We start from the raw sequence: 14,575 nt of genomic DNA on the forward strand, positions 1-14,575 counted from the left end.
GCCATCTAATATATATTATTTTACAGCTTTTCCAATGTAGTTTAGCTAACATTTTAGAAATATGTATTATTTCTAAATTCATATGCCTGTTTAAACTTCATTATCTCAAATGATACTGACAGAATGTCATGAAACAGTATCATAATATACATATAGACATTATTTTGATGCAATAAACATGTGATTTTTAAGACTTTCTTAATAAACGCACATGTTTATTCTTTGCTAAAACATGTTTCTGCAAGTGCCATACCTATATTTTGCAAGTTTTTGCTTACCTGATTAAGACTCTGTTGCTGAAAACGTCCTCTGCTTTGAAAGCTCCTTTTAATTAAGAAGAAAAGCCCTAAACATGTCAGACAAACCTGTTGTTTTTCCTCCCGGGAAATGTCTCCTTCACCAGACTGATAAACTGTGAAACATGGGTTTGGCACTGAAACATGCATTTTTATATATTTTGCTCCTTACTAACCAGATAACACATGAGATGCAATGCAAACTTCCATCAAAGAAACCTCGCGTTACTGGTATCTGAGCACTTGGACTAGATTCGTAGATGCTCCCGGTATGGCCATTGCATCTTATGTGGGATGTATCTGGTGTTTTATTATTTGTTTTAGAGTGTCATTTCAATGTAATGTGCTGTTCTTTGTGTCTTTGTTGTCTCTTTTTTTTCTTTGTCCCCCCAACAGCATTTTGTCCCGCACAGGGAAGAAGGAAAACCAAGATGCCTCCAATTTGACAGTGCCCATGACCATGTGTCTTTTTCCTGTGCCATTCCCACTCACCCCATCTCTAAGACCGCAGGTCAGTTCCATCAACCCTACTGTTACTCGCTCCCTCCTTTACAGCGTCCTGCGAGATGCTCCCTCCGAACGCGGCCTGCAAAGTCGTGATGCTCACTTGTCAGACTACCCTTCTTTGGACTATCAAGGCCTCTACGTGACTTTGGTGACTCTCCTGGATCTAGTTCCTTTACTACAGCATGGCCAACACGGTGAGCGTTTGATTGAAAACTTTGAAAATGTACACATGTGTTTATGGAAGCCGGAGGCTATTGTTATTGGAATAAATTGCTCGAAAGGTCTTCGTGTGGGTAAAGCCCTTCTTACACTGACACGTAATTATGGTGTTTTCCGTCCTAACATTTCGCTCTTCTGTGGCCAGAGGGATGTTATCCAAGTGGGGCCTGAATTAAGCGGGAATGGGCTGGGGAAAGGAGGAAGATTATAGCAGAAATTTCTCTCTTCTGCCCTGAACTGCTTCTCATGCAGACTCTTGTTGAAATGATTTGGGAGCTAAGCCTTCAAAAATTTCCCCCCTGACAGTATTAGGGGCGGAGCTTGAAGAACAGGTCAAAATCACAGGTCTGTGATTTTTGACAGACAAATCACAAAATCTCTCTGGGATTCTTTTTTTTCCTATCTTGAAACCCAGGAGATTAGATAAGAAGAAATCCCCCCCCCAAAAAAAAAAGGAAAATGAAAAAGAAATCTCTAAGAACGGGCCCAAATTTAAGTAACAATATTTGATTACAAAATGTTGGCAAGTGATACAGCGTCTCTCCACGTGTACGGCGTGCAGCGCGCGGTGTCAGTGGCGCTGCGGGACGGAAGCCTGAGAGCACGCTCCCTACCTCTCCCCCTTTCTACTGGGTGTCCTCGGTCAAGTTCATTACCTTGTTTGCTTACCAAATTCTTCTAATCCATAAAAAGGAGTACAGTAGTACCTATTGCTGAACCATTCAATATTACGTTTGGGTGGATCAAATAGAAAACCATACAGTATGAAAAGAGAATAAACTATTTTTTTAAGAATCAAATGCACTTATGGCAGTGAATGCATATTTCAAATTTAATGACAAAACTGGTTCAACAACCGAGCTTTATAATTTCAAGCTTTAAAAAAAGTTAATAAACTTTTTTAAGGAAGAAAAAGGAGAGCAATGTATGGAATTATACTGCCACAGTAGTAACAAGTGAGAAAATGAGTTTTGAAAACATCAGTTGTTTTGATGTGAAAGCACCGAGAATGCGGTTTCTGGAAGGATGATGATAACCCGAGTTTCACTGTACAGAAATATTGGAATTTGGGAAATGGGTGGGTGATCGGGGGTTATTTTGCCTTTTAGTTATGCTTAACTCTCCAGTGAGAATGCTTAATGGCTTATTTAGTAAGATGTGCTCTTAATATAGAAAAAAAATATTTTAAATCTACTTTCATAAAAGCGATGAGATTGTGGTTATTGAATTTGTTTTTGCTTACATTTAGAATTCTGTGGTATAGTGAATATAAAAAAATGTAGACATTTGTAAATTTGCTTATCATGTAATTTTGTAGCTGCTTTAAGACTAGTCACTTTTATTGTGATCCTGTCCCGGCTCAGAAGGTAAAGGAGATGACTGAACACAAAGCCGCCAGGGTGGTGAGCTTGCTGGGTGCTGAACCTGTCAGAGCTTTTCCTTTGTGACTACCTGCCCTGAGGGGCCCGGACCTGCCTGGTCCCGGGTGGGGTTGCTGTGATAAGGCAGCTGTTCTTTATCTTCAAATCTCCTTGACTAAGACAAAAGCATTCAGTGTGGTACTCACAACTCATTTAATTGCAATTAATGTGGAATTCATGACAGCGTGGGGGGAATGATTTGTATTTTTGCCTTTATACTCACAGCCATTTTGTGATTTTTCACTGTGATCTGTACACTGTGTACACTGTGCTCTCGTTCTGCATAACAGAGCTTGGAAGATAGGGGGAAACTCCCTAACCACACCTAGAGGGTAAAGATCATACTGGGTTGATTCCCTAAGGCGATCTGATTGACGGAAGCCCTGGGGGAGCTTGGGTTATGGAGTTCTGGGCCCCAAGCCGGAACTTCTAAATAAGAGTCACTGAATTTTGGACTAGCTGTCTGGGTGACTTTTGTACACCAAGTTTGGGAGCCACTGCGCTGGGGCTGGAGGCTGTGTCTGCCCAAGGGGCAGTGCATCGTACCTGGAAGAGCCACATTTTTGTCTCAGTTCAGATAGTAACTCTTAGGAAATCCTGGACAATCAGTTCCTTTTTCCAGGCCTCAGGCCTTTTTCCATTCTTCCCAAATGAAGAATGTTCCTGATGGGCTCTCAGGCCTGTTTCTGCGCTAATGTTTTGTAAGTAGGCTCGAACGCGGCAGAGCTGTCTTTGCGTGCACAGCCTCATTAATTCTTAGTGAGCCACCTGTGGATGTTTTGTTTCTTCCATTGGAGCCAGACATTGACTGCCCCTTGCCCCCCAGTGTGCTGTGTGGCCACATCCTTGCTGTTGACAGCTGATTGCTTGTGAGACGGCATATTAATTCTAATAAAAATCAGAAATAACATTAGGCAACAAAATAGCACTAAGAAGGTACCACTGCGAAACGAGGAAGACTGATCATTTGTTTTACAATGAATATGAAAATGACCGAAGTCCTCATTGTCAAGTTTCGGCTGATGACCTATATATTGGGAGATCTAGAAATATCAGAAATGCACGTTCATTGCAATGGGTTTGGTCTATATGCATTCTGAAGTTAAATAGTTACGTTTTTTCCAATGTTCTCTATTTTTACTCATTGTGCAGGTAATAATAATAGTAACAATATTAGTAGTAGTAAAATGGCTAATATTTGTGGAGCACCCCTTATGTGCTGTCAGACACTTTACATTGATCTCATTTAAACCTCCTAACAATCCTTCTAATGAAGTGTGAGGTAGGTACTGTTTCCGTCCCCATTTAAAAATGTTGATAGATTATTATTAGGTGTCGTGCTCTTCTGTGATGATTGATAACTCAGTGCTCAAGGTCACGCAGCATCAGTTCACAGCTTCGTTCCTTTGGCGTGTGCCGAATCTGCCAGTGGGCTGGAAGATGCCAATGACCGCGTTGCCCGAGACTCCAGATGTAGGAAGACTGTGGTTTGGTGGACGGAGCAGAAATAGCCTGGTTTTATTTCCAGTCCTGCCTGTGACTTTCTAAAACTTCCAGTGAGAAAATAATTTAACACCCCTGTGCCACAGTTATCTTGTGTAAAATGTAACGGAGGTAAGAACGCTGGAGGGATTTCAGGAGTCATTAATCCCATGGAAATGCTTCTAATTTATGAAAGCGAGGAGCAGTATGAATACTAAGTGTTGTGAAAGGTTGATCTGTATTGAGGAAAAGCTCACGCAATTGATGTTTGTGTTTCCTAATGCAATCATTCACTGGCCGTTTATTGAGCAAACGTCGTATCCTCAGTGTACCGACACTGAGTAGTAGGTTTCAGAATTCTTAATAGGAAGGAAGCAATAGTTGCGTACAACTTAAATCAGTTCATAAAAACTTAGAATACTGTACACTTAGTGTATTTTGTTACATGGCAAAACATTCAGTGACTGATTCCTCAATTCTTTTTTGTAGATCTTGGACAGTCGATATTTTATACAACCACATGTTTGCTGCCCTTTCTCAGTGACGATATTCTGAGTACTTTGCCCTACACGATGATATCAACGTTAGCTACCTTCCCTCCGTTTCTGCACAAGGATATTATTGAATATCTTAGCACATCTTTTCTACCAATGGCTATATGTAAGTTCAGTCTTACCGAATAGATTATTTTTATATATTGCACAAATGGAAATTGCTTTTGCTGTTTGAGGCTGTAGATTTCCAGGATTGTAATGAAATCACTTGCTGCGGATATATGCTATGATTTAAATCCAGTCATTTCAGCGTGAATATTATGGTGAAAACCCAGAACATGGGAGATGATTATACCTTAGAATTGCTTTATTCACATAGTTTGATCTTATGTAGTAGGAAGAATGAACATGCCAAGGCTTGATCTACATTTCCTGCGTGTGAATGATGGTATTTTTTCCTCTTGAGAAAAAAATGGTGGAGAGAGTGTTGCCTCAAACATAGAAGTTGTTACGGCTTGCATTTGGGGGCGGCGAGGTGTACTGAGAAGGGCAATGGATGGGATCGGGATATGCAGATTCTAGGCTCAGCTCCAGCTGTGATCCACTGTGTGGTGTCGCTCAGCTGATCACTCTGGAGAAACAACATCTGCAGAGTGACAGGAGCATCCGCTTCTCTCACCGGGGTGTCATGGTGATAAAGTGAGTCAAAACTTACCAAAACACTTTGACGAAAGCTAAGGCTTGAGACTCAGGGGCAAGGGACTGTTAGAAATATGGCACTGTTTTAAATTCCGTTTCACTTTTTTAGACTTAACTCTCAGACTTTCTAGACACAAGGGCAAAGAGAATAATCACTGGGTTGTGGCTTTTATGATCAAAACCTTCCAAACACATTTTTTGTAGAAATGGATTATGAATTAATCTACGTTTCAGTGAATAATCTGAAAAGATTATGGGTTGAGGGCTCAAATAGATCTTGATTCAAATCGTAATTCTGCCACCAACTAGCCGTGTGACCGTAGGCACGTTGACGAACCTATCGTTTCTTGCTTATAAAATATCGATAGAATAATAACAATGGTTGCCTCACGGGACTGCCGTGGGAATTGAGAGGCTGATCGCCCCAGAACACTGGTAAGGTGCTAGCACAGTGCCTCGGGCTCAGTGAGTGTGAGTTCGCTTCTCTCCGTCCCTCAACTCTTGTTCTATAAAAATACTTTTTTTGGTCACACCCCATTACTAGTGATTGTTTTCCACCATTTTAATGTTATGTACTTATGATCTTATTAAGGTTGTTGCTCTATAAAGATATGTATCTTTGAGCCACATTTATGTGTTTAACAATCAAGCTTAGTTTTAGCTATGGAACTGTAGTGTTCATGTCTTTTAAGCAGCGAGTCTGACTTCTGCCTAAATTATATAGCAATTCAGAAAAAAATGAGCAGACTGATCATACCATTCAAGTAATAGAATATTTAGCCATTGTCTTTTTTTGTTCCATGTAACCTTACTGAGAAGTTCTTGCTTATGGCTACAGCCTTGGAATTGGATAACTATTTAAAAAATAAATGTGTTAACTGTTAGACTTAAAAAAAAGAATAGCAGGTGAGTCTGCATCTTTGTAATAATTAACCCAATTCACTGTATGTCTAATTTTTAGGAATAAGTTAATAATTTTGGGAGAGGCATTGAATATATCAGGTCTCTGACGTTACCCTGATCATGCATTGTGACAGTTGGCCGTTTGTTTCTTCACTCTTGATTAATTTCTACTTAATTAGAAACGAGGACCCCCAAACATGCCTTGCAGTCACATTGAAATTCTAACTTATTTGAATGTGTGAACCCTGGCAACTAAGGAGGACAAAACAGTAAACTGAGTTTACAACACAGGTGTGACTTTTGGCGCTTACTTGGGAGTGACTCGTTGTTCATGTAACGGATGAACAAGTCACTAATGTCTCCGAGACTCCACTTTCATGGACTGTAGAGGCAGGGTTTGGAAGACACCTCCCATCCCTAAGGTTATTTTCTGGCATTAATAATCTAGTGTTAAGTCACATTGACATTAGTTCATGTGAGAGACATGTATCTCCCGCTAACCCAGTGGTTAATCCGCTTCGTTTGTTTTGTTGCTCTGGTTCTAGTCACCTCGTTCTGACTGTTCCTCTTCACCGATCCTGTGGTTCCATAGGAGCCAGCCTTTGTTGCCTTTAAATCTTGGCACAATAAAAATAAACTGTAGTACTGGCTTTAAAGCCAGATTTTATTGAACGAGTCAGGTGTTTCTTTTGTACCTGCTCCTTCACAGGCAGGTACAAAGACACAGAACCCAAGACAGAGGGATCGGCTCTTAGCTTCACCGTGTTAAAATGAATTGATGCGAGAGTGTGTGTCTGTTGCTTGCATCCTTCTTGTTTTTATTTTTTGGAAGTAGTTTTAGTGTCTAGAAATTCTGACTATAATGAGGGAGGAGCATCTAACTCCTTCCAGACTATTTTTATTTCAGAACAGAGATGTTAGGATGAAGGGTGTTGCATTTTCTGAGCACTTGATAAAGTCTTTAAAACCAAAGAGCTTTTATCTCTTTAGTATGGTGTCCACAAGGTCAAATGTAAAGCATGGACAGTTTTCCAGGTATTAAATGATGGTATCATTACGGGCCTAGAAGGTGATGCTCTGAGCTCTGAGTGGGTCTAATGAGCTATCACAGCTCTTTCAGTTTAAGAGCCGTGAATGTTATCAGTTGTGTCCTTGATGTCATTTTTGTCAATAAACCAAGTGCCGTGCTTTTATTTTAAATAAGTCCTCTGGGGCTGGCATAGAGCAAACTGTCAATTATTATACAATTTTCCTTTGATATAACCTTTTCTGTTTGAATGCTACCATCAATAAGACATACTTCTTTTTATCCCAAGTTTGTGCAATAGGCTTTGTTTATAAAAAAATATATTAAGGAGTTACTAAGAATTGAAAAAGGCATTTGCATTTTACCATGGAAACCTCTCTTTTTCTTATAAAAAATCTGTGATTTGCGGACTGAGTTGAAATATGGATGTTGGAAAGATGGTACTTTGGCAGAGAAGAGGAAAAGCTGATCCCAAATGAACATTAATTGGTGAAGGCTGTGTTATTTCAAAGATAATAGTAATGCTGCACAATTTTATCAGTGAAGGATGCTGCTGGTGTATCTTATAGCCAGGGCTGTGCAGCCTCAGCCAGTTTCTTTTCCAACTTAAATTTCTCCCAAGTCACTTAACCTCCGGAAAACCAAAAGTTCATTCAGATCTTTGCGTTCACTTAAAAGCAATTGTCTGAGTTAATTGACTATTTGGTTTCAGACCACTGGCCCTGGATCATTTTTTTGTTTTATTACTACTACAAAGGATATGTATTGTGTTACTGTGATATTCCAAAAATCTAATAAATATATACTGAAAAAGACAGTAAAAATCCAGCACAAAAGCCCTGGCTGGGTAGCTCACTTGGTCAGGGTGTCATCCCAATACACCAAGGTTACAGCTTGATTCTTGGTTGGGGTGCATACAAGAAGCCACCAATGAATGTATAAAGAAGTGGAACAAAAAATTGACGTTTCTCTGTCTGTCTCCCCCTTCCTTTCCCTCGTTCTCTAAAATTAATAAATTAACCCCCCACAAGATACTGATGGTATTTAAATTGTTTTTTGTATATAAAATCTGTTTTATTGGCAAATGATTGTTTTTTATAAGGTAGGCCTTACTGTACTCGCAGGGTTTCTTGTTGAATCGGGGGGAATTGTTCTGAAATGAGATTCCTGAAGAGCCAAATTGTTGTCCTTTGAGTCCTGATAAATCCCTTAGCCTCATCAAACTTCAGTTTCCTTAGCTGTAAAATTGTGAATAATCATAACCTCCCCTGTCTGCATTCCGTGTTTGTTGTGGAGACCATGAGATGATGTGTAGGAATGGCTTTTGAGTATTGTATGTTACCCATGTGTATGAACAGACCAAATCCATAGTCAAAGGACAGACGTGTCAAGCTCCATGGTAACTAATACCAGTATCTGCTGAAATTCACATGTTGTCCTGAAATGCTGTCATCGTAAATATTGCTTGAGATAAGGGGCCATCCCCTGGTGCTTGGGATTTTTCCCCCTAGAGTTCGTTCTATCATAACAGCAGTTATTATAACGGGTTTTGATCTCATAGAGCCTCCACCGTGTTGATGGGCTGTGCCGTGTCTATGATGTTTACTAACCTACCAGTCTGTAATATATTTGAAAGCTGCATAGACTTCAGGGTTCTGGTGCCTTAGTCCTCCCATTATGTCGCGCTGATACGCCCTTCTGAAGGCATCGGCATCTTACGCTCACTCCCTGTCTCATGAGACATGGAGACCGCTCGTTACACCGTGCAGGGCAGCCTGGCCGTGCACAGGACATGGCTCCGCTGTATGGCAGAGCTGGCACCAGAATGTGTTTCTTCTTCCCAGACGACTCCCTCACCTTTACCCTTAAACAAGTATAAGGCTAGTGGGGTTTGTTTAGCATTCCAGTGCAGACCGCTTCTTACCACCACCTCTCGTCTCTGTCAGTCCAGCAGCTTCTGACCTGCTCTCCCTGCTTCTGTTCTTAGCCCTGCTGAGGCTGATCTTCCCCAAAGTGAGAGCCAGTCTCCAAACACGTAAATAGATCACGTTACTTCCCTCATCAAAACTGTCTAGTAGCTTGTGGTTACTCCTGTAATCAGATTCGGTGGCCCTCTGTGATCTGGCCCCCGCCTACCCTGCTGCTTCGTCACCAGCTGTCCTGTGTCCAGTCTGCACGCATTGGCCTCTGCCCACTTTCTTCAAGACGCCAGGCTTTTGCTGTTGCTCCAGGCTCTCCCCTGGGTCTCAAAAGCCTTCCTCACAAGTGGCTGCATGGTTTGCTTCCTCACTGTCTTTAGGTCTCAGGTCAAGCAGCACCTCTTCAAGACGCCCATCCTTGCCCTCTAGCTAAAATAGGCCCTTCCCTCACTTTCTGTCTGTTTCCACGCCCTGCTTTCTATTGTTCCCCGGTGTTTGTGTACAACAGCGCTGTTCACGGAACTTTCTGTGATGATGGGAGTGTCCTGTTGTCCAATACTGTGGCCACTAGCTGCTGGTGGCAGCTGAGCACTTGAAATGTGTCCAGTGAGACTGGCGAACTGAGTTTTTAATATAATATAATATAATATAATATAATTTAAATTTAAATAGCCATATGTGGCTGCGGCTTCCCTATTAGATGGCATTTGAGCTCCATGAGGACGCAGCCCTGCCTGTCTGCTATGTGGCCGTGTCTCCAGGGCCTCGAGCAACGCCTGGCACAGGAAGGACTGAACAAGCACTTTTCGAATAAGTGACTTGTGCACAGGCCACCAAGTCAGGTGACTTGGGCTGTAGTCCTAATAATTAAGTTGGTGGTCTCATGAACATGATTTGATTTCTCTTTTGTAACATGGCTTTTCCCACACGCTTTTTATTGTGTGTGGTGAGACTCATGTAAGAGCTGTACATGATGGTATTACTGGGAGCGGTGACACGCAGGAGCAGGTGCAGGAATTGCTGGTGCTCATAGGGGGAGGGGTGGTGGCAGAGGTTACTGCAGTGGTGCTGAGAGGGTCAGGGGCTAGGTCTGAAAACTCGATTGTGTTTCCTGAGCACAATATTAAGTGTAAAATTTAAAAATTTTGATTGATTCTTTTCTTCCTACCACCGTATGAAGCTGTGGCCTTTTGCACCCTCATGGGGACGAGCAGCGCATCTGTTTACATCGTGCTTTTTAACAAGATTCAATAAATGATGTGTGCCTGTGTGCGCTTATTAAGTTAGAATCGCGATGATTTTATGTGGTCTGTTAGAAGGCTAAGAAATTGCAAGGCACTGTCTGTTTATGTAATAAACACTGGAGCCAACTTCCTAGGGCTTGAGCCAGGGGAGTGCTTTTGGCTTGGTGGTGGACCATACTTGAGGGAGAACATGGATTTGTAGGGTAGAAGGGACATCCAAAGGTCACCGAACCATTTGGGCTGTTCTATAAATAGACTTCACCTAAATCATCTGAGGCACTTGGGCATCTCTCCCGTTCACAACGGCCTCCAGGAGCAGGGCTTCTCAGTCTCCCGTGATAGTGGTTTTCATTTTTCTGAAATGCTTATTTTAAAAAAATTTTTAAAAGATTTTATTTATTTATTTTTAGAGAAGGAAGGGAGGGAGAAAGAGAGAGAGAGAGAGAAACATCAATGTGCGGTTGCTGGGGGTCATGGCCTGCAACCCAGGCATGTGCCCTGACTGGGAATCGAACCTGCGATGCTTTGGTTTGCAGCCCGCACTCAATCCACTGAGCTACGCCAGCCAGGGCTGAAATGCTTATTTTTAAAAAGTTTGCGATGAATTTAAACAAAGGTGAAATCCAAAAGAAATATATATGTATGTACATATATACATAGGAATATACACACACACATATAGGAACATATATATGTATATACACATACATTATATATATATGAAATTATTTTTTTGAGACTTTCTTTTTCTTCCTTAAACCAAGGGCACAAGGAGCATGCAATTATTCCCCCCACACCCGGATACCTTACACTCCATGTTTTCTGTCTCATTTCTCATCTCTCAAGTACGCTTCTCCAAGGGAGGTCCGGGGCCCGTCGGCATTAGAATCACTCGGTGTGCTCATTGAGCGTGGGACGTCCCTGCTTCCACACAGCGTTAGGCCCTCCAGGTCCCCGGCTGCTGGACCTGAACAAACTCCCTGGCTCCGGCCTGAGAACAACTGCATCTTCCTCTTTAGGATTTGGCTCAAAGTCCTTTATCCTTGATCAATCATATTCACTTCATCAACTTTACCATCTAAGAGCAAGGAACTGATCTCCATGTCTTTGTATGATTATTATAACTTATTTATATTGTATAGCCAAACTAATGATCTCTCTGAATATCACCTACTTTTGTGGGTTCACAGCAGCCCGGCTGCAAGTGATGAATAAAAGCAAAGTCAGGTAAATGCAACTTAATTATAGACCTGTTTTGTTGGCTTGTTTATTCCCGTAAGCTATTGTGATGATCTCCATCTGTTGTGGTGCTTGAAGTCTTCTGTGTGGAAGAGAAAAAAGAATCTTGGTAAATTTTCTTTGTCCACTTTATGACAAATCTTTTATTAGTGTTTTAATGGTGCTTTTATACACATGTTTTGTTATAAGTTGCCTCATTCTTTTTTGGGTGTGAGATGTTATTCCCACATATTATGCTTTAATATAGAAGAAAGTAACATACAATGAAATACAGCAGATTTTAGGGCTCTCTGCCTTTTTGGTTGTCCATGTTCACGGTCTGGTCCATGATTCGCAGGAAGTTGAGGAGTGACGTCACACTCCCTGTACACTGTTCTGGTCATGCTTTCTTGACAAGTTGCCATACGAGCCCAAATATAAGGACTGGTTTCTTCTACTTCTACAATTACCCCTGAAAAAAGAAATTTATTTTATCGTTGAGTCTTTTTAAGGCTTCTTTTGTTGTGTCAGTTACTGTTCTAGAATAATTAAGTGCTCTTCAGAGACAATGTATTACCCTGAATGACTTCAATCAGTGCTGGTTTTGAATGTTTATTGGGGTTACCTGCTACATTCTATTACAAGAGACAAGGAAATTTGATGTAGAGTTGGATGCCATTGTAAACAAGCCGCTTAAAGATGTCTTAAGTGGTTATCACCCGGAGAACACAATTATTCAGCTATACGAAGAATTCTAAAGCAACCAGCTTGCTTTGCGATTAATGCTTGTGGACAGGATTAAATGCTCAGCAGCAGTGTTATTCACGGAGTTGAAAAGCATTCTATTTAAGACAACTCCGACGGATCTGGAGATGGTAAGCTTTGGAAAACTATTATAAAAAAATGGTTCTCACAGTGATGAAGATGGTAATGGTTAAGTTACATGTAAAGGTTTGAAGAAAATGTTTTACTGACACTGGGAGTTGAAATAGTTTTTAAATTAACATACAACTTTTTATAATATATGATTTAAAATTTATGTCACTACGTCAGTAAGGTACCCAGTATAAGTAAACTATTATTTTATTTGCATCTCTAAAACATAATATGTTCAAGTTGGGTTCAGAAACTTTTTATTTTTACTTTCTTAAGGGGATATCCTTCAACATGCCTCTACACCTGGGACATGGAGGACTCTGGTTTTTCTTTCTTTTTCCCCCAGATACAAACTTCTTAGGAGCAGAGATCTCATCTCACTACAGCTCTGCTAAAGCCATTGCAGCACGTTCGGGCACTGTCCCTGCTCCTTGCAGAGTCTCACTACATGCTGGCTACCGATGAGAATGGTGGCATTTGTATGCGAGGGCAGATTTTGTAGTTTTATGTGTGCAAAATGGTCATGGATTTGGATGGGACTTTCAAAAAAAATTTCTGCTTAGCTCTCACACTCTAGGCAAAGTAGCAAGTAACAGTTAATATCCACATATATTAATTGAGTCTAATCCAGACTATTTTGGTTTCAGTGGGTTCCTCCAGGAGAGAAGGAGTTCCCGCCCATGTGAATCTCTCCGCATCCTCCATGCTAATGATTGCGATGCAGTACACGTCGAACCCAGGTAGGGGGGTTTCGGGGGCTTGGCTCACTGTACAACCAAGAATTAAACCAGATATCAAAGGAGCAGGCTGGAAATTCTCATGTGAGAAGAACTTGCTCGGTGGGTAGACAAGTGACTGGGTGTTAGAAAACAGAGTTTTGAGTCGGAATAAATTTCCCTTGCCTGTTGCTATTAGCAGTCATCTTGCAAGCTAGTGATGTTTTCAGAATGTTTAAGGACACAGTTTTAGAATAGTGCCTGGAAATGGATTGACTATAAGTATGCTGGAAGAGTTGAATCCGAAAGATAAAAATCACCTGCAATTCTAATAATTAAAGAAAACCAGTATTAATAACCTGTGAATTTGCTACTCTAATGCCACACAAGTATCTCTGAACATAAATTTTACATTTCTGATTATTTCCTTAGAATAAGTTAATAAAAGAGGAATTAATTGATTAAAGAATTTGAAGAAATTTCAGTCATCTCGCTAATTATGTGTGAAAGTACATTTAACCCATCACTGAGTATTATCATAAAATTTGCATAGAACTGGACAGATGAAAAATAATCTCTCGTTTTGATTTCCACTTCTTTGATTACCAGTGATACTGGACAGGCTTCTCACGATTTGCTTTGTGTGGTTTTCACTGATCAGTTTAATTGGCCATGAACTTTGGGAAACCCACCTAAAGAGGGGCTGCCTGCTGGTCACGTGCTGAGATATGACAATTTTTACCTTTATTTTAATGTTTATTTGGAAAGTGAACAAATTTGGTGGCACTGTTTTCAACTTTCTATTTGATTACATGGTCAATAATAGTTGTATTTTGACTCAGGATTGGGGAAAAAAGTATTTTTCATTTTAAAATGAAATGCTTCCAGTGTGGAGTATCATCCTTTAAATATGAAATCCCTTATGATTATTATATGTGTTTAATTAAAATGTGTATATGTGTTGGAAGTTATATCTCATATCTTACTCTCTTTGGCTTAAAGTACCCTCCAAATGTCATTTATATTACATAGTATGTTCTGGGAAAAAGTCCTTCATTTGGAATCTAGTTAATTGAAGTGCCATCACGAGGCTATGGTCTTAACTTCTAAGTTGCCAGGCAGTAAAGCAACACAGGTAAAATCATGTGCTTTGAGGTCACGTGTGCGGGCTCACCTCTGAGCTCACCTGCAAATTGCCAGTTAGCATGACCTTGAGGAAGTTTTAACCGCCCTAAGACCAAGTTCCCTTATAAAACTCCCACGAAATGGGAATCATTCTTCCTGTGGTGCCTCACAGTGTCGCGAGGATTCAATGAATCGGGTGTATGCAAAGTGCTTACTCAGTGACGGGCACATTGTAAGTGCTCAGTAAGTAGCAGTGGGGCCGCTACAGTATGCCGTGTTCTTCCTGGAGTTGAATGTTTCACAGGGAGACCACTGTGATCAGATAGAATTATTTTTGTTATTTCTTTTTTTTAAATTTTATTTATTTATTTTTAGAGAGGGAAGGAAAGGAGATAGAGAGAGAGAGAGAGAGAGAGAGAGAGAAACATC

The 14,575-nt window shown here is 40.7% G+C and overlaps 1 protein-coding gene across 12 annotated transcripts in view; it reads left to right on the forward strand.

Moving 5' to 3' along the window:
• Positions 1–14,575, forward strand: part of UNC79 (unc-79 homolog, NALCN channel complex subunit) — a 209,653-nt gene that overhangs the window by 43,095 nt on the left and 151,983 nt on the right. For 10 of the 12 annotated variants that reach the window (XM_036013549.1, XM_036013517.1, XM_036013522.1 and 7 more), the window contains exons 3-5: positions 693–997; positions 4,415–4,585; positions 12,953–13,045. In XM_036013549.1, coding sequence (XP_035869442.1) covers positions 751–997; positions 4,415–4,585; positions 12,953–13,045 — 511 coding nt within the window. In that variant the 5' untranslated portion in view covers positions 693–750. The remainder of the gene's footprint in view (positions 1–692; positions 998–4,414; positions 4,586–12,952; positions 13,046–14,575) is intronic. The other 2 variants (XM_036013541.1, XM_036013543.1) reach the window with 1 other exon arrangement.

Source organism: Phyllostomus discolor, chromosome 1, assembly GCF_004126475.2.
Source record: "Phyllostomus discolor isolate MPI-MPIP mPhyDis1 chromosome 1, mPhyDis1.pri.v3, whole genome shotgun sequence".
NCBI lineage: Eukaryota > Metazoa > Chordata > Mammalia > Chiroptera > Phyllostomidae > Phyllostomus > Phyllostomus discolor.